This window comes from Chiloscyllium punctatum, chromosome 26, assembly GCF_047496795.1.
Source record: "Chiloscyllium punctatum isolate Juve2018m chromosome 26, sChiPun1.3, whole genome shotgun sequence".
In the NCBI taxonomy this organism is placed as follows: Eukaryota; Metazoa; Chordata; class Chondrichthyes; order Orectolobiformes; family Hemiscylliidae; genus Chiloscyllium; species Chiloscyllium punctatum.
The window spans coordinates 43,703,097-43,722,916 of NC_092764.1; the positions used below are offsets into that span (position 1 = coordinate 43,703,097).

At 39.8% G+C, this 19,820-nt stretch overlaps 1 protein-coding gene across 1 annotated transcript in view; it reads right to left on the bottom strand.

The window, feature by feature from the left end:
• The window catches only part of LOC140496165 (uncharacterized), a 549,133-nt gene that overhangs the window by 54,637 nt on the left and 474,676 nt on the right, over positions 1-19,820 (bottom strand). The window contains exon 6 of the mRNA XM_072595683.1: positions 17,608-17,702. Coding sequence (XP_072451784.1) covers positions 17,608-17,702 — 95 coding nt within the window. The remainder of the gene's footprint in view (positions 1-17,607; positions 17,703-19,820) is intronic.

Below are 19,820 nucleotides of genomic sequence, written 5' to 3' on the forward strand. Positions count from 1 at the left end.
TTTGACTCAGAGATGTAAGCACTGGGAATTGAGTCTGACAGCCAATTGTTGGTTACAATTTTGCTGAAGAAAAACAGGACTGCATTGTTAATTTTGTATTCCTAAGCACCAAAGCAAGACATTTGTTGATTAGCATAAATGGACCTATTACATACCTTGGGATGGTACTCATATTGTTATATCCAGATGAGAGCCATGTTGAAAAAATATCTCTTTGGAAATTAGTCATGAAGTTTATTTGAAGAAATCAAGGAAATTGCAATATATTGATGAAGAAAGGTTAGAAGGGGGAGCCAGCACAATAATTGTTGAGATATAAAATGTTTGATTACTATACATTTTAATATTCATTTGAGAATGTGATATTATGACATATAGGTTTTGGTCTGTGCATAAAGGAGGTTTGATGATTAACTTATGAGTATATATGGAGTATAATGAACATCTGTATGAAAGAGAAAGTTACCAGTGTGTTATTGGGAATTTGTTTGCATTGTGAGAGCTTTACGATTGAAACAAGTGAACAACAAAAGCATTAGTTTGCTATTGGTCCAGAAGAATTAGAGTTTTTGCTTGCTTTGGGGAGAAACCTACCTACAGTTGATACAGCTTTTGTTTTCAGTTTGCTGAGGTCCTAGTATAAGATAGATGCAAGAAACAGCTTTCCCTGGAGAAAGTAGTTAGTTTTAAACAATTAGAAAATAGGTTACCTAAGTTGAAAGCTCCAGACTAGAATTATTTGGATAGAATGCTGAAGGGGTTATTTGAAGCTTGGAAATTTAAGCTTAGTTTTGTGACTAATCAAGAAAAATGTTTCCCAAACTCTCAAGACTGGGAATTGGAGGACATAGTAAACCTATAACCTACTGAGAACTCTTTGGTGTTTAAGTACTCTACAGTGATGGCATTGGGATCAATGGGATTTTATTTCACTATGTGTTTCAAAATCTTTAAAATCTGTTATATGCAAATAATTTGATTGATTCTTTTTTACCTTCATATCTTTTGTGTAATAGACTTCTGTTTTATTGTTAAAACTAAATCTATAGAATTGCATTCTTCTGTTTCATTGAAAGGCTGTCTCATTAAATAAATGGGCGGCATGGTGGCACAGTGGTTAGCACTGCTGCCTCACAGCGCCAGAGACCCGAGTTCAATTCCCGCCTCAGGCGACTGACTGTGTGGAGTTTGCACATTCTCCCCGTGTCTGCGTGGGTTTCCTCTGGGTGCTCCGGTTTCCTCCCACAGTCCAAAAATGTGCAGGTTAGGTGAATTGGCCATGCTAAATTGCTCATAGTGTTAAATGTAGGGGAATGGGTATGGGTGGGTGCGCTTCAGCGGGTCAGTGTGGACTTGTTGGGCCGAAGAGCCTGCTTCCACACTGTAAGTAATCTAATCTAAAAAACAAAAAATAGGATATATCAAGCTAGATTTCAATCCAGTATAACATCAGCTGGGATCATACATGCACTTATTAAGCAATATAATGATTTACTGGATCTTTAGGGCCTCTGGTGGCATCACATTAAGTTTCCAAAAGGTTTATGACAAAACATTTGTGAAATGCCAATGCAAATCTACATTCTTCATCAATATGAGATGAATACTTCAGCTACTTCAAATATATATTTAGTAAAATATCAAAACTTGTAGATGACTCAAACTTGCAATGAATTTAGAGGAAAATAGGAATAGATTCCAAGAGAATATACATAGGTTGGTGAAATGGGTGGATACTTGACAAATACGAGAATCCAGAGAAGGTATATTTCTGTTAGGGTGGAAGGAAAGGCTGATAGGTATAGGGAATGCTGGATGATGAAAGAAATTGAGGGTTTGGTAAGAAAAAGAGGGAAGCATATATAAGGTATAGAGAGGATAGAATGAGTGAATCTTTAGAAGAGTATAAAGGCAGCAGGAGTATACTTAAGAGGGAAATCAGGAGGGCAAAAAGGGGACATGAGATAGCTTTGGCAAATAGAATTAAGGAGAATCCAATGGGTTTTTACAAATACATTAAGGACAAAAGGGTAACTAGGAAGAGAATAAGGCCCCTCAAAGATCAGCAAGGTGACATTTGTGTGGAGCCGCAGAAAATGGGGGAGATGCTAAATAGTATTTTGCATCAGTATTTACTGTGGAAAAGGATGTGGAAGATAAAGACTGTGGGGAAATAGATGGTGACATCTTACAAAATGTCCATATTACAGAGGAGGAAGTGCTGGATGTCTTGAAACACAAAGAGGTGGATCAGTCCCCAGGATCTGATCAGGTGTACCCTAGAACACTATGGGAAGCGAGGGAAGTGATTGCTGGGCCTCTTGCTGAGATATTTATATCATTGATAGTCACAGGTGAGGTGCCGGAAGACTGGAGATTGACTAATGTGGTGCCACTGTTTAAGAAGGACGGTAAAGACTACCCAGGGAACTATAGCCCAGTGAGCCTGACATCAGTGGTGGGCAAATTGTTGGAGGGAATCCTGAGGGACAGGATATACATGTGTTTGGAAAGGCAAGGACTGATTACGGATAGTCAACATGGCTTTGTGCGTGGGAACTCATGTCTCACAAACTTGATTGAGTTTTTTGAAGAAGTAACAAATAGGATTGATGAGGGCAGTGCGATAGATGTGATCTATGTGGACTTCAGTAAGGTGTTCAACAAGGTTCCCCATGGAAGACTGGTTAGCAAGGTTAGATCTCACGGATATAGGGAGAACTAGCCATTTTGATACAGAACTGGCTCAAAGGTAGAAGACAGAGGGTGGTGGTGGAAGGTTGTTTTTCAGACTGAAGGCCTGTAATCAGTGGAATGCCACAAGGATCGGTGCTGGGTCCTCTACTTTTTGTCATTTACATAAATGATTTGGATGCGAGCATAAGAGGTACAGTTAGTAAGTTTGCAGATGACACCAAAATTGGAGGTGTAGTGGACAGCAAAGGAGGTTACCTCAGATTACAACAGGATGGGCCAATGGGCTGAGAAGTGGCAGTTGCAGTTTAATTCAGATAAATGCGAGGTGCTGCATTTTGGGAAAGCAAATCTTAGCAGGACTTATACACTTAATGGTAAGGTCCTAGGGAGTTTTGCTGAACAAAGAGACCTTGGAGTGCAGATTCATAACTCCTTGAAAGTGGAGTCACACGTAGATAGGATAGTGAAGAAGGTTTTGGTATGCTTTCTTTCATTGGTCAGAATATTGAGTACAGGAGTTGGGAGTCATGTTGCAGCTGTATAGGACATTGGTTAGGCCACTACAATTCTGATCTCCTTCCTATTGGAAATATGTTATGAAACTTGAAAGGGTTCAGAAAAAAATTATAAGGATGTTGCCAGGGTTGGAGGATTTGAGCTAAAGGGAGAGATTGAATAGGCTGGGGCTGTTTTCCCTGGAGTGTCGGAGGCCGAGGGGTGACCTTATAGTGGTTTGTAAAATCATGAGTGGCATGGACAATAAATAGACAAAGTCTTTTCCCTGAGGTCGGGGAGTCCAGAACTAGAGGGCATAGGTTTAGAGAGAGAGGGGAAAGATATAAAAGAGACCTAAGGGGCAACATTTCACACATAGGGTGGTATGTGTATGGAATGAGCTGCCAGAGGAAGTGGTGGTAGCTGGTACAATTGCAATATTTAAGAGGCATTTGGATGGGTATATGAATAGGAAGGGTTTGGAGGGATATGGGCCGGGTGCTGGCAGGTGGGACTAGATTGGGTTAGGATATCTGGTCGTCATGAACAGGTTGGACCGAAGGGTCTGTTTCCATGCTGTACATCCTATGACTCTATGACTCTAAATGAAATCCAGTACAGAGAAATGCACTGTTACATTTTGCTCAGAAGAGAAAGGAGAGATAAAATAAATTAAATTATTCAATTTAAACAGGGCACATTAGGGCAAGGATGTAGTATGTCAGTTATACAGGTAAATTGGGGCTGTCCACCTTAGTGAAGAGAAGGAGAAAAGATTTGATGGAGATGCATAAACTTACAAGTGATCTGGAAAAAGCGATAGGGACAAACTGTTCCCTTCACTGTAAGGGTTAGGAATGCACTACCTGAGAGTGACTGAAGCAGATTCAATTATGAATCTTTCAAAAGGGAACTGAATCATTAAATAAGATAATTTGCAATGCTACAAGGAAAGGGCAGGAGAGTGAGATGAATTGCTTTTTTACAGAGCTAACTTGACAGGTAAAATAGTGTCTTTCTGTGCTTTAGCCAGTCTAAGAAACTCTGGTTGCAAATAATTCAAAATGTTAGGGTGTCTGTCCAACTTTAAAAATAATGGTCAAAATTCAATGCACTAGTGGATTATTTTAAAATCCTAACATTTCAAGATGGACTGTACTGGTCCACTGGAGTATTGATGTGATTCCCCACATGGTCAATTCCTTAGCTGTGCTGTGTCATTGTGGAAATAGCCTAGCAAAGGCTATGTATTTTAAAGAGGGAATGAAAGTCTGGTGGGTTACAGCTACAGCTCAAAGACTCACTGGTCAGACAGTCATTAAAGTGTGGATAGAGGTTGTACATGGGGGTCTGTGGAATCCTCACCATAGCACACACACAATAGGAAGTGTCAGGGAAATTAACTTTTCAACTGGGCAACTTCTCTAGCCTGGAACCCTCGGAAAGTCTCCATTTAAATCAAAGACTTTGGAACATCCAGGTGATACAGATTACTCAGAAACTATTCACACACCACCAACTACAGCTCCCCCAGGTCCCTTACACTCCTTAGACCCATAGCCAACAATACCTGGGACTGGAACCTTGCTTCCAATTTCTCTGACTGACTATCCAGATGCCAGACTCGATACCCTCCCTTATCCACCTGCTGGACCTAATCGACCCTACCCCACCAGATCCAACCCAAACCCCCTCTGACACCGGAACCTGTCCTGACCCTGATCTGGCCTGAACACATCATCCTGCATCCAACACTGGGCCCAGACTGCCCCAGACCCAACACCCACCCTATCCTACACCCAATGTCTTCCATCCACTCTGACCTACCCTAAATACTACATCCCTTGCTTTGCCACATTGCACCCCATATCTTTGTACTTGGCATCCTACCTGTCCGACACCCTATTTCCTCGCTGGCTGGCACCTTTCCCAGCTGGCATTCTAGTTATCTGTCATCTTGGCACCTGAACAACCTGGTACCCTATACCCATCTGCCCATGTGGTACCCTACTCTCCCAGCATGCTAACATCATACTTTGGTTTTGTATGTTACCTTTGACGCAGCTGTCAAAATGGCTTTCAGGAGCTTTAAATTTCAAATAGAAAAAAGCTCACTGCACAGTTCTGTGTTACAAAAGAACTGGCAGAATGGAAGTCTGGTGCTGCATTTCTGAGGGAACCATAATCAGAATTTCCTCTCAGAATTGCTCAGAGCACCGTTCTTTTGTGAGAAACTAACAGTTGCCGCAGCAATCAGTGTGAGATTCAGCCCACTGTTTCTCCTCTCTCATAGCTGGGATATCCTGCTTAAGGTGAGAGACTCAGAGGAAGGGAAATATTTAATACATTTAAAATCAATAATGCAAACATGCATTATTTTAAGGTTTCAAATAAAATAGAAAAGTCTAGAAATCCTTGCATTACATTTGAATTGTAATAAAACAGAAGGATAATTATATGTTATGGAGTGGTGAAGAGGGTTTACATTGAAAAATGTCAACTGCATTGTTTACATCTGGCAATTTGTTTTAACTAAAAGCTTATCTCACTGTTCAAGGAAGAACATGACAAAATTTTAAACAGCTAAGACTTAAGAATCAGTTTCCTTTCACTGACTTGACGCATCTCAGCAAGACTGTATTGGGCAGGACTACTGGATGAATTTTTTAATATGCTACCTTTAACGAAAAGTCAATTAATCAAAATTCAAACCCTGTGCACTCCTTCTCCAGTAATAGAACTGAAAGTTCAAGTGGAGCCACATGCCAGGTAATCCTATTCAATTACCATATGTACGTGCTGTGCACCGACCACAAAAACAGTGGGGAAAGACAACACAAGTGTGAAAAACTATCACAAAAATTCTGGTCACTTCTGGAGAAGAAACTGGATTATCAGGAAATGTTCTCACCAGATCGTCAATTAAAATTGTGAAAGTTATGAGATTGGTATATAAATGGAAAAATAAATAAGAATATCTAGGGAATGCCATTTGTTCAAAATATGACAGACTAAAACGTTCCCTTAAATTCTATCTAGTTTGAGTGTGGGAAGGGAACCTTGTTAGCTGAATGCCCACCCCCATAATGTTATTGCACAAATCATGTTCTGTCCCTGCTTTCATTCCCAGCCATGTAATGATGGAAGGGGGAAGCTTTATACTGCAGCCTAATTCATTTGTTACTGCACCCAGTTTTGCCTCCTTGAGCCAATGACTGCATAAAAGAGGGCTTAAAGGCTATTGGCAGTGGAAGGCAGGGAGTGAACATGAGGTAAAGGCCAAGTTAGAGAAAAAGAACCTTTGAGTCAATACAGAGCTAACGAAAGAAACATAAGAGTCTGTTCATATCAATTATCTCCCAGTTCTAATGAAAAGTTAGTGAGCTGAAAAATTAAATCTCTTTGTGTATCCACAGATACTTAGTGTTTTCTGGTGTCTATTTCAGAAATCCAACATCCACTGTATTTTGCTTTAGTTTCTGTTATCATAAAAAAGGAAACAAATGTCAGCTAGTAATTATATAACAATCAAAATGAACTCCACATTAAATAACCATTGACTACCCAGTGAAGTTCAGAGAAAATTTGTTAAATTGTCATAAGTGTGAACTTATCACAACATGCACACATGCCTCATAAATATACATTGTCCCATAAAATAAAAACCATTCTTAAGCGAGTTAAAGATTATTTAATAAAGATATCATTGGTCATTTCGAGAAGAACCCCTTATCTGTATGCAGCACTAAGCGTAATAATGACCATGGGATACAGAGGAATATGGTTCTGAAACAAAGTATGTCAAATACAGGTCTTCTCAAAAAGCATGTATTAAGCTCTAAGGTAGAAGACAGAGGGTGGTGGTGGAGGGTTGTTTTTCAGACTGGAGGCCTGTGACCAGTGGAGTGCCACAAGGATCGGTGCTGGGTCCTCTACTTTTTGTCATTTATATAAATGATTTGGATGTGAGCATAAGAGGTACAGTTAGTAAGTTTGCAGATGACACCAAAATTGGAGGTGTAGTGGACAGCGAAGAGGGTTACCTCAGATTACAACAGGATCTGGACCAGATGGGCCAATGGGCTGAGAAGTGGCAGATGGAGTTTAATTCAGATCAGTGCGAGGTGCTGCATTTTGGGAAAGCAAATCTTAGCAGAACTTATACACTGAATGGTAAGGTCCTAGGGAGTGTTGCTGAATAAAGAGACCTTGGAGTGCAGGTTCATAGCACCTTGAAAGTGGAGTCGCAGGTAGATAGAATAGTGAAGGTGGCGTTTGGTATGCTTTCCTTTATTGGTCAGAGTATTGTGTACAGGAGTTGGGAGGTCATGTTGCAGCTGTACAGGACATTGGTTAGGCCACTGTTGGAATATTGCGTGCAATTCTGGTGTCCTTCCTATCGGAAAGATGTTGTGAAACTTGAAAGGGTTCAGAAAAGATTTACAAGGATGTTGCCAGGGTTGGAGGATCTGAGCTATAGGGAGAGGCTGAACAGGCTGGGGTTGTTTTCCCTGGAGTGTTGGTGGCTGAGGGGTGACCTTATAGAGGTTTACAAAATTATGAGGGGCATGGATAGGATAAATAGACAAAGTCCTTTCCCTGGGGTTGGGGAGTCCAGAACTAGAGGGCATAGGTTTAGGGTGAGAGGGGAAAAGATATAAAAGAGACCTAAGGGGCAACGTTTTCACACAGAGGGTGCTACGTGTGTGGAATGAGCTGCCAGAGGATGTGGTGGAGGCTGGTAAAATTGCAATATTTAAGAGGCATTTGGATGGGTATATGAATAGGAAGGGTTTGGAGGGATATGGGCTGGGTGCTGGCAGGTGGGACTAGATTGGTTGGGATATCTGGTCGGCATGGACAGGTTGGACCGAAGCGTCTGTTTCCATGCCGTACATCTCTATGTCTCTATCTATGACTCTAAAAAGGAGATTAATTAAGCAAGTTATTAAAGCAAAATGACACGATCTCACAAAGCATATTTATATCTTTTGAAGATCAAATGGTTCTGACAGAAGTTAATGCTTGTACTGAAATATATAACAGAAACCAAGTCTCAGTCTACAAACTTCACAATAATTGTATTTTAGAATATAATTCGATTAATCATTTTGTTTACTCCAGCAATGTCTGATAAAGTTGTCCATCTAGCTGCAATTTTGTTTAATCAGATGTAGTTGTCTATAAATAAAGTGTGCAAATCAATATAATTACATCGGAAGTTACCTAGTCATCAAGTTCTACACAAACAGACTGCTCAGCTGCCCTTCATTTTAAAATCCCAAAAGTGTAAACAGATAAATGAGGGCTTGGCATCTCTAAGTGTATGGCATTGTAACCCTGTCAGGAAACTATAATTGAATGAAATTAAATAAACTTCAATGCAGTGTATTAATTAAGCAAGGTTAGGCCTGGTGCATAAATTCATTTAATAATACACACTGCATTTACTTTTGAACATATGACAATGAAGGTCATTGTCATAACAGAGTGAACTGTTCAGTATATTATTTTTAACAAGTGAAACAAAATTTTTCCTTCTGACTACTAAGTTTGAACAAATTACTAGTTAGCATTCATCCGCTGTTACCAGAGCTGTAGTCTTCAATAATATACAAATGTCAGCCATTTCGAATTTTGGAAGCTTTTCTTGGTGAAGTCAAAAGTTTTGTGTGCTGTAACAACTACCAATTTGAAAAATATTTGTTTTAATCTTCTACCCTAGATGTCAACAATTTTGAGCCATATGTATGAAGGCAGACCAGGTTTGATTGTCATTGTGTGGGGAGGTAGATAATCTTGCCTGGAATATTGGTTGGCTGTGATTGAATTAGTCTCAGAAGTAAAGAGAAAACTACTCTGATTTCTTGTTACTGATTTGTATTTTGTAATCCTGCTGGAATGCAAATATCTGAAATCAATCATTCTTACCTGTGATGAACTAACTCCTCAGCTTGAAGATTTCAACTCCTATCATCTTTAAAGAAGTGGAATTTTATCCAATCATTTGTATTTACCAATTGATTTATGCAATTTCATAATAAGTATCTAACTGCATGTGGTGAGGACAACTAACCTCAAGCCAGCAGGATCCATTTTAAATACACAATTGGATTCTGATGAGCTAATCGAAGCCAACCCTATTTAACTTTAGGCTTTAGCAGGGTAATGAATAAATGTGGTGAGGTCAGCAATTACTGGAATACCACACAAGTATGTTTTTTCTTTTAAAGTTCCTTACAGGCTAACAGGAGCAGGACCATCCTCTGGGCTCCATAAGGAAACATTGGGCCTTCTCTACCCTGGCCTTTCCCATAATTGGACATTTATATTGTAGATGCAGCTAAATGTAGTCTGCCTCTCACCAGGGGGTAGGTTTGCTGCCTCAATCCTCTAAGAATCGACAGGGCTTGCTTGGTGAGGTAAAGAAAAGCAAGTTACTGATTTAAATAGAAAGTGCTCTTAACAACTAGTGGGTTATTGCCCGTTAGAAACTAGTTGTAGGTTACATTGCTTTGGTAGACATTATTACACAAGTGCGGAGAGAGTCCTGATCTTATTCATCTCAGATCCTCTTCTATTCTGCTCACAAGTCAATATGACATCATCATATTAGGTGATGCTTCAGGAACTCCTCAGTAACAACTCTCTCATAAGCTTGCACATTTATACTGCATCTCTCCCCAGTCATAATTTTCCATTACTAAAATTATACATGTGTGTATGTTGGTACAACAACACAATCAATCAAACAGTAAACTAGAATTAGAACTGTGTCATAAATATAAGTGCTGAATCATTTGATGAACAAATGCTATAGTTTTTGTAAGGACAGTGCCGAATTTGGTTCCTGCTGTTATGGTTTGATTGGTTTGTTTTATCTATTGAACTGCGAATACATTGAGGGATATTTTTCAACGACTGTTTCAGGTCAGCCCTGCCCAAATCCCTGAGCTGTAAATCAGAGATAAGGTGGCTTAATTGGCACCAACTTGCACTCAAATTCACCTTTGAAGTGGAGCAGTCAATTGAGTTCTCTTTCCTTCATGTCCCTTGTTGAGAAACTAGCTGGGGTTTCTCTATTACTGTCTCCTGCAAACCACCTTCACCAATCAATAGAAATGTCAGGATTCCTACAGTTCCATGCACTATAAGATAGGTCTAATCAGCAACCTTGAAACAACCCCATACAAACTTGAGGCTGAATTATGGCACAAAGCCATTCTGTGAGGTAATGACTATGCTGATCAGATAATTTCTCACTTTATATCACACAAAATCATTAATGAGCTAATGCCATCATTTTTGGTACTGGAAAGTACTCAGTCTCCTTCAGACATCTCAAAGATTTGACAGGTTAAACTAGCTGTTTCATGCTGCTATTATATAGTAGCAATATGAGTGGCATTCACCACTAACAGGATGCTGCTGTTAAGTCAAAAAGACATTATGAGATATATAGGGACTTTTGGATCATTAGTTGGATTCACAATGCTGCAGATTTGTCTGTACTGGAAGCTGCATATTAATACACGGAGTCCTGTACATCGTACATTGTAGACATCAAAAACATGTAAATACATCGCGGTAGTTTTAACACATAGAGTCAAAGGTCATACAGCACAGAAACCAATCCTTCAGAACAACCAGTCTGTGCCGACCATAATCACCAACTAAACTTATTCATCCTGTGTGCACTTGGCCTATATCCTTCCGATCCTTTCTTATTCATGTACTTATCTAAATGTATTTTAAATGTTGTAACTGTACCTGCTTCACCACTTCCTCTGGAAATTCATTCTACATACGAACCACTCTGTGTAAAGAAATTGCTCCTCATGTCTTTTTTAAATCTTTCTCTGCTCAGCTTAAAAATATGCCCCTAGTCTTGAACTCCCCCACCCTAGTGAAAAGACATTCACTTTATCTATGCCCCTCATGATTTTACAAACCTCTATAAGGTCACCGCCCATGCTCCAATGAGAAAAGTCCCAGTCTCTCCTTATAACTCAAACCCTCCATTCCTGGCAACCCTCTGGTAAATCTCTTCAGAACTCTCTCCTTAATAATATCCTTTCTATAATAGGGTGACCAAAACTAGACACAGTGCTGCAGAAGAGGCCTCACCAACATCGTGTACAACCTCAACATTCCATCTCAATTCCTATACTCAAAAAAAGGAGCAATGAAGGCAAGCTAAGTGCCTTCTTAACCATCCTATCTATATGTGACACAAACTTAAAACAATTATTGACCTGAACCCCTAGGTTTCTCTGTTCTCCAGCACTACTCAAGGCCCTGCTTTTAACTGTATAAGTCCTGCCCTTGTTTGTTATACCAAAATGTAATATCTTGCATTAATCCAAATTGAACTCCATCTGCCACTCTTCAGCCGTTGACCCAATTGATGAAGATCTCCTTGTAATCTTAGATAACCTCCTTCACTGTCCATTATATCACCAATCTTGGTGTCATCCACAAAGTTACTAACCATATCTTCAATATTCCCATCTAAATTATTTGTATAAATGACAAACGAAAGTGGACCCAGTTCCAAGACCTGAGGAATACAACTGGTCACAGGCTTGCAGTCTGAAAAACAACCCTCCACCATCACTCCTGCCGTTGAGCCAATTTTGAATCCAAAGGCAAGCTCACCCTAAATCCCATGTGATCTAACTTTATCTTTCATCCAGCATGCGGAACCTTGTCAAAGGCTTCACTAAAATCCAAGTAAGCTATGTTTGCCCTCATCAATCATCTTGATTACTTCCTCAAACAGGAGTCGAAAAGTGTGGCACTGGAAAAGTGCAGCCGGTCAGGCAGCATCTGAGGAGAAGGAGAGTCTGACATTTCGGGCATAAGCCCTTCATCAGGAATGAGAAGGGGGAAGGGGGCTGAGAGAGAAAAAGGTTGTGGGGTGGGGCTGGGGGAGTTAGGTAGATGGGATAGCGTTAAGACAAAATATGTGACAGCGATTCTCTGGCTCATTTCTGTGACCACCATTTTGACCAGAGTAAACTTTTAAAACTTAAACAATGTTTGGCAATTAAGTGTCAGTCATTGCTAACTGGGGATTCTTCAAGGCACACCTGTACCAAACAGAGTCTATTTGCCAATCAATCAGCACTCCCTTCTCATAAATGTTGTTTAACCTTTGCTTTAGTATTTCTCATGGATCATCCTGATAAAAAAATGAAAAACTTTGACCAATGTATCTTTTTTCAGGAATAATCCATAAAATCAGGACACAGTCTGATGAAAAATCTGTGGGACTGAGGGGATTCTTAATGGTAGTCTGTAGAAGGAAAATCTCCCAAATGGAGTTATGGATATGGGAAGCAAGAGTAAATGCATGTTCAATAGCACCTACCAGAATCTAGAGTTTGCATTATATTTAGCTTATATAAAATTTAGCTAAACTCTCACCAACTGAAGACAGAATGGATTTCTCTCATCATCACCTTATTAATTGTGCAAGGTCAACATAAATTTGTGTGGTCCCATTAGATTTATTACAATAACAATACCCTGTTTACAACTTGGTTGATTTTCTAACAAGGGAAATTATATCCTGGTGGGCCATCTTTGCAAGTTGCTTGTCAAATTGTTTCATGCAAGGTAGCAAACTATTCCTGGATGTTTCAAGGCAATGGTTTAGTAACTTTCCTCAGGGTGATGCTGTAGTATTCAGTATTAAGCTTCCCTAACCTCTTAAGTAGTTTAGGGTATTCTGTTTAAGGAAACTCTTCAACTCTTGCTGTTTAACTTCTTCAATCTTTTGAAGAATATTAAGGAAAGACACATACTTACTTGAGAGTAAGAATTCTTCATGATGAAGTACATACACTTTTTCTACTATCTGATACCTGAATGTTGGAAACGTGCTGTTAATCTTAACTGCTTTGCCACCGGGACTATGACCATTGATGTCAATGTGCTGTTTCCAAAAAAGGTTAGGTCTGAATCAACTATTTCCCTTAGGAACAATTGGGAATTCAAAGATTAAACATAATAAAACTACTGAGGCATGGAAGACTTCATCAGATTCCCAAGCAGTTCAACCAAGAAAGCAAGAGAGACAGTTTTATGGCTTTGCTGCTTTGGAGACCTTTTTCATCTTAGACCTCAGGTTCATGCAATCAAAAACCTAAGTTAAGCAAGGATTATGAGGTAATCATAGTGCAAGGGGCCCCAGTCTCTTCAAAGTCAGGTTTTCCAGAAAGAATGAATAATAAACCACATTTCTAATTCCCTAAAAGCTTTACTTGGTTATTTTCCAAACTCATCAGATTTGCTATTCCCATTTCACATTTCCAAGAAACAACACAGGTTCTCTTCAAAACCCTGTTTAAATTTTTTTTCGATCCAGGAAATGTCCAAATGGTTCAATATCTTCCAGGTCACCACATACCCCATAAATATAAACATGTGTGCTCAACAGTATGGGTAGCTACTTGACTTCTTGTTTTTCTGCGATTATGATCTACTTCAGCACACTTTCTGGAAGTTACCTCTTGTGGAGCAGATAAGTGATTCTGATGATAGTAAATTATTCTGATTTCTTTAATAGATATACTAAATTACTTCCATTTCTGCTTTAATAAACAATACCACTTCCCACATCTGTGGTGTTACATTAACACTTTCCACCTTTAATGCAAATTTAATGAAGGATCTCTGGCCTTTTCTATGGAACTGTGAAAAAGGTCTCCGGCCTTTGTTCTTCAGCTGAACCAGAGCTGCCTATCTTTTAAACCGCCCCTTTGTTCTTTTTAGTTCTGGTTTTAATATATCCCAGGGTCTGTATCCTTGGCTCAGATTGCTTTTGTGTCTTTGATTTTGCTTGCTAGAGCCATGCCTCGATAGTGCCTATGCCAGTGACATTTAAGCTAGCTGTAAGTATTCTATTTAATTTTTTAATTTCCTAGCCTGAAGTACTCTGCTATAATTTAAATTTTTCCCTTACTCACCAGAGATTCTGATCAAAACTTTTACCAGTATTCCAGTGATGTCTCACCAAGGCTCTATACAACTGCAGTAAAACATTTTTAAATTGCTAACTCAATTCCCCTTATAATGAACACCAACGCATCATTTGCCTTTCTAATTACTTGGTGCACCTGCATGCTAGTTTCTATCAACTCATAGACAAGGACATGCAGATCCCTTTGGACACCAACACTTCCCGACCTCTCACTATTTGAAAAATATTCAACTTTTGTTTTTTTTTTGTCCCCCAAAGTGAATAACATTACACTTATTCCCGTTATAAATTCCATCTGCCATAATCTTGTTCATTCATTCAGGCTGTTCAAGTCATTTTTCACTCTCCTCAGCTCATGTTCCCATCCAATTTGATGTTGTCAGTGAATTTGGAAAAATTCACATAATAGACTATGAAATTGTGGAGCTGGCACTGAAACTTGCAGTATGCCTCTAGTAATCTTCTGCCAAAAAGGGTGATCCATTTATTCCTGCTTCCTTCTTTCTGTAGACTAACCCTAACCCTATTCTCAGTCCGTACCTGTGTAATTCCAGACACTTTAATTTTATTGACTAACCTCATATGTGGGCCCATACGAGAAGCCTTGTGAAAATCCAAATACACCACACCAACTGGTTCTCCTTTGTCTATGCAACAACTACCTTCCTCAAAAAAAAGTTCCAACAATCATGACTTCCCCTTCTGAAATTTATGGTAGCTCTAATTTTGCCATTCTTTTCTAAATGATCAATTTTTACATTCTTTATTATAGGTTTGGATATTTTTCCTATTGCAGATGTCAAACAAACAGATCTATAGATCTTCACTCACCCTATTAAAGAACGGGGTTACATTTGCTGCCCTCTAGTCAGCAGAAATCTTTCCAGGATCAATAGAATTATGAAAGCTAACAACCACCACAGCACTCACCATCTCTTTTGTTAATTCTTTGAACACTCTGGGATGAAGCTTATTTTGTCTGGGAGATATGTGAATTCTCAACCCAGATTTTATTAAAAAAGTATAACCACTTGACTAATAATAATTTCTTTTAGCTCATCAGCTACACAAGTTCCTTGGTCCCCTAACATTTCTGGGAGATTTTCTGTATGCAAAACAACTTTTTAGTCTGTCTGTGCTGTTCACCATTACAACGTCTCACTTCTCCATCTCAAATGGCTCCACATTTATGGTCTTATGATCACTATTACCACTATCTGGAGTTGTGTGCCCGATACCCTGGCAGCTCCCACGCCTCCTACATCTTGGAGCATTCTTGTGTACTTGGAACTTTTGACCGTGCTGGTGCCTCACCAGGCTGGTTACTGGAAGACAAGGACTACCCACTGCTCATGACACCATGGCATATGACACTATTGTGCAATCTTCTGTTTTATATGGAGCACAGTTTCAGTGCTGTCTGACCAGGTCTGAGCTGGAGCAGACAATAAAGCTATTGAAGATGTTGGTCTTGGGGGTGCTTTCACCCATCAATTTAACAGTGACTGTACCTGGCCTGGCAGTTGTTCCAGCCATTTTCTGGTAGCATGTCACATCTGCAGATTGGAAAGTCATGGCAAGGAACACAGCTTTTGATGGACACTGTCAACACTGGGTCCCATCTGATTGCAAGCTAACTCCCCCTTTTATCTCACACTAAATGATCAATTTTCACATTCAGCCATATGCAGCCCCTCCACATCAAGCCTCCCTTACAACAGTCTCCTCTGCTCCCTGAACCCTGACATTATACCATCATGATGTCCACCCTACTCCCCTCTGCTCTTGCTGTGAAGGACATAGTGACGGTCATGGTCAGTAATTTCCCCACCTACTATCTGTTCCATATACCTGAGCTTCTCCCCACCTTTACAAATGCCTCCATCTCCCAATCTACCCACAGCCTTGACTCCTACAACACTCTGACAGTGATTCCTCACTGTCCTACAGACCCTCCACTAGATCCTCCTGAAATATAAATAAATGGACCTCCAAGGTTGTATTCATCACACTCTGTGAATAACTTCAAATCGCAGCCCTGGACATGTCTGACCAGATCTTTGGTCACTGTCTTTGCAGTCCTTTGATTGACAATGTGTGATTCCCCTGACTCTTGTGCTGGTCTAACAGAACAGAGTGCTGAACACTCCCCGGACTGGACTGGGTATGACCCCTGATTGTGAACATCCCAGTGGATGACTGACTGTGGTGAAATCCCTGAACTATGTGCGGACTATGCCCCTAATGATGGTAGCAGGACCCATGAATAATGGTGCACCCCATGCCTACCTTTGGCTGGACAGAGGACTAACCTCCACCAGTTTCTGATATGGCCTTTTGGTTGAAAGACTGTGCAGTGTCACACAGGCAGCTGTAGCTGTTCACCAAGGTGTGCCCCTAGACAGACCATTACTGATGAGCAGCCAGTCTGTGCATTTGCACAAAGCAGCACGGATGACAGCCTTTGGCTTTGTCTGAAGTGGCAATGTGTTAACAGGCATGCCATGGCGATGGAAGGCATGGATGCTGCAAGCATGCAGGCAGGTGGGGTCAATCTATTTGTGTGTGTGTGTGTGTGTGTGTGTGTGTGTGTGTGTGTGTGTGTGTGTGTGTGTGTGTGTGTGTGTGTCCTTGCTGCAGCTTTTCAATGTTAGTTGCCTGGGAGCTCCATAATGCAAGTTTGCACTTCCTAAGCAGCATGTCAGTGTAGCAGAGAGGTGCTATCATAGTCGTGACGGTTGGCAGATGCTGGATGCCAATGTCTATGGATGAGGGGTATCTTGTATCTTCTATCTTGCTTTGCGAGTTTGGTAAGATGGGAGCATGAATATTCATGAGGTGAGTTATGCTGCCAACAAGGCATTGAAGATGCAATAAGTCCCATTTGTTGGCAACTCGTTACGACCTAGTGAGAATTCCACCACGCCAATTGTGAAAAGCATAAAAGATGTTACTCTCAACATCAGGTCCAACTTGCAGAACATCTTGTCACATTCTGTCACACATCTCACGATAGCTGCTATCATTCAGACCCATCTAAAATCCTGCCCTTACACCCCGATATATCAAACCACACATGCAAAATTTTAATATGGTCATGAATGTTGAATTACCCAACAGTTTTCTTTTGAGTAGTTTATGTTGACAAAACTGTCTCCTCTATTCAAAGGTAATAAAAACACAAACTGGGGTTCTGATCAGAAATACAACTTGAACATTGTATTTCTTTTATAATACTGACTGACCCCAATTTTGCATTTCCAGGATTTTCTGGTTTTAGTTTTTATTAATGGCATGTGCAGTTGTTTTTTACACAATGCCTACAAGTTTCTATAGTTTTATTTTACTCTTATTTAATTATAGCTTATTCAATAGATTATCCCTAATTGTTAAAAGTCTTTTCTGAAATCTTTCATAAACATTGGTACCTTTTCAGTGCAGTCATGTCCACCTCATACTTGGGCCGAATTGGTATGTGGTTTCCACAGATGTAGTACAGTCGGTCCACTCTATGCGGCACTGTCTTTCAAAGTATTATGCAATTAGTGATTCAACAACACACAATAATTATTCTCCTCTCCATGAATACATGGTATCATCTGAGTAACTACAGAGCTGTCTCAATTCTGTTAATATGATTGAGAGAGATTTTGACAAACTCTTAAGAATTACTCAGCCAGAACTATTTCAACCATCAGCAGTCACTAACGAGCTTGACAGTTCTTTGATTCCCATCACACTGCACAACTTCTTCCATTTCCATTGCATCTGAACAGGTAGATTAAAATCTCTATTAACACTGCACTGATAGAAAACCAACTGATGATGTTTTTACTTTTGTACTTTTGTTATAGAAACATCTGCAGCATGGGACAACATGAAGTATAGCCAGTTAGGCTTTCTCAAATTCTTAGGAAATACAATATTGGCAACAGAATCATTTAACTTTGTTATTAATTCTCCCATTTTGCTCTGAAACTTGTGTTTCTATTGCAGTCTCCAGTGGCTGTCATATGAGGCAGACAGGAAGTATTCATTTCCGAATTACATTTGTTAATGTGCTTGATATTTCTCATTCCTTACGATCAATTTGAAGGGCTGCTTAATCTTCAGATTATCATGACTTTAATGATTTTTTAATCTTTTTGTTATGTTATAATTATCTTTATGTTTTATATTTTCACCATATTCCTAGCATAATTACAAATGTAAATGAGGCTTCCACACTTTGAGTGAGGTTATAGCAATAGAAGAGAACAACTTTCAAGAAATTCCCAATGTGTATAACTAGGTTTCCTCATTGTCTCAACTTGATGTATGACACTAAAGGCTGCGCAGCTCATTTGTTTATGTTTCACAATATACCTTTTTTGGTTTAAGTGTTTAATCCACTTTCTTATGTGAAACATGTTTTATCACTTGGTTAGGATTAACTGTCTCCCACTGAGCTCCCCTTAGTGGTCCTTCCAGACAAAAGCTGCTATGTAAATGCACTCAAGCACTGGCTTTTCTGTCAGCTCTCCTGTGCGGGCAGCATCATCAGTAGCAGTGAACACTACAGCAAGACCTAGTATGAAGAGTGTCACCAATGGATTCACAGGTAGAGGAGTGTGGATTGGTTAAGGTTCCACAAGAAAGTGTTATTACAGCGAGCAGCATTGCGAGCAAAGGCAAGAAGGCGGCTTCTTGCACAGACATCCCAAAACCATCTTCTGGGCACCCCACCCACCTAATGCAGGGTTTGTTTTTATCAGATGTAGTGTGCCCTTGAAGAAGACAGCTGCCCAGTAGACCACTGGCAAACCTGACAGGGTTTGCAAGGAGTTTCCCTGGATGATGAATCCCTGCCTGCTGCTGGTTGAATACCAATGACAATGGGATGATGTTCTTTAGTGGTCCTTAAAGGACTTGCAGGTGCCAAGTCTGCCCTCAAACCTTCCTGCCCTGAAAGCTGATCTTCACCCCTGTCTGAGTAATGGTGACCCATACCATCTCTAAAATCGCCTCTGGTGATGGCATTAAATTCTTCCCATTCGGTTCATATAAATGAGAAAGACAATGTTACATAAAATTTCATATCCATTTTTAAGAAATTGACTAAACATAATCAATAAGAAAGTTTGTGCTACATATCTAGACATTTATAAGGAATTGTTAACAGTGTAGCACTGATATTAACACAAAGAATATTGATACACATCTACAAAAGAGTTTCTGATCTGATTCCTCTCCTCCTTATTTCCGTTAGCTACTCCGAATCTCCCTAAGGGGTTCTTGAGAATTCTAAATTTAGAGTCTTGTCAATTCCCCCACAAGTTCACCTCCAACAACCGAGGGTTGAAGAAGGTGCCTACAGAGATAGTTGATGCATTGGTGATCACTTTCCAAAACACCATAGATTCTGGAATGATTTCTGTTAATTAGAAACTTGCTAAAGTCAACCCACTATTTAAGAAGGAAGCAAGAGAGAAATGAAATAATAATGGACCTGTTAGCCTTACGTCAGTAGGAGGCAGAATGTTACAATCTATCACAAATGATGTTACAAATGGACATTTGGATAATAATGATCTGATTGGGCATAATCAACATGAGAATGGGAAATCAAATTTCACAAACGTGTTGGAGTCTTTTTAAGATG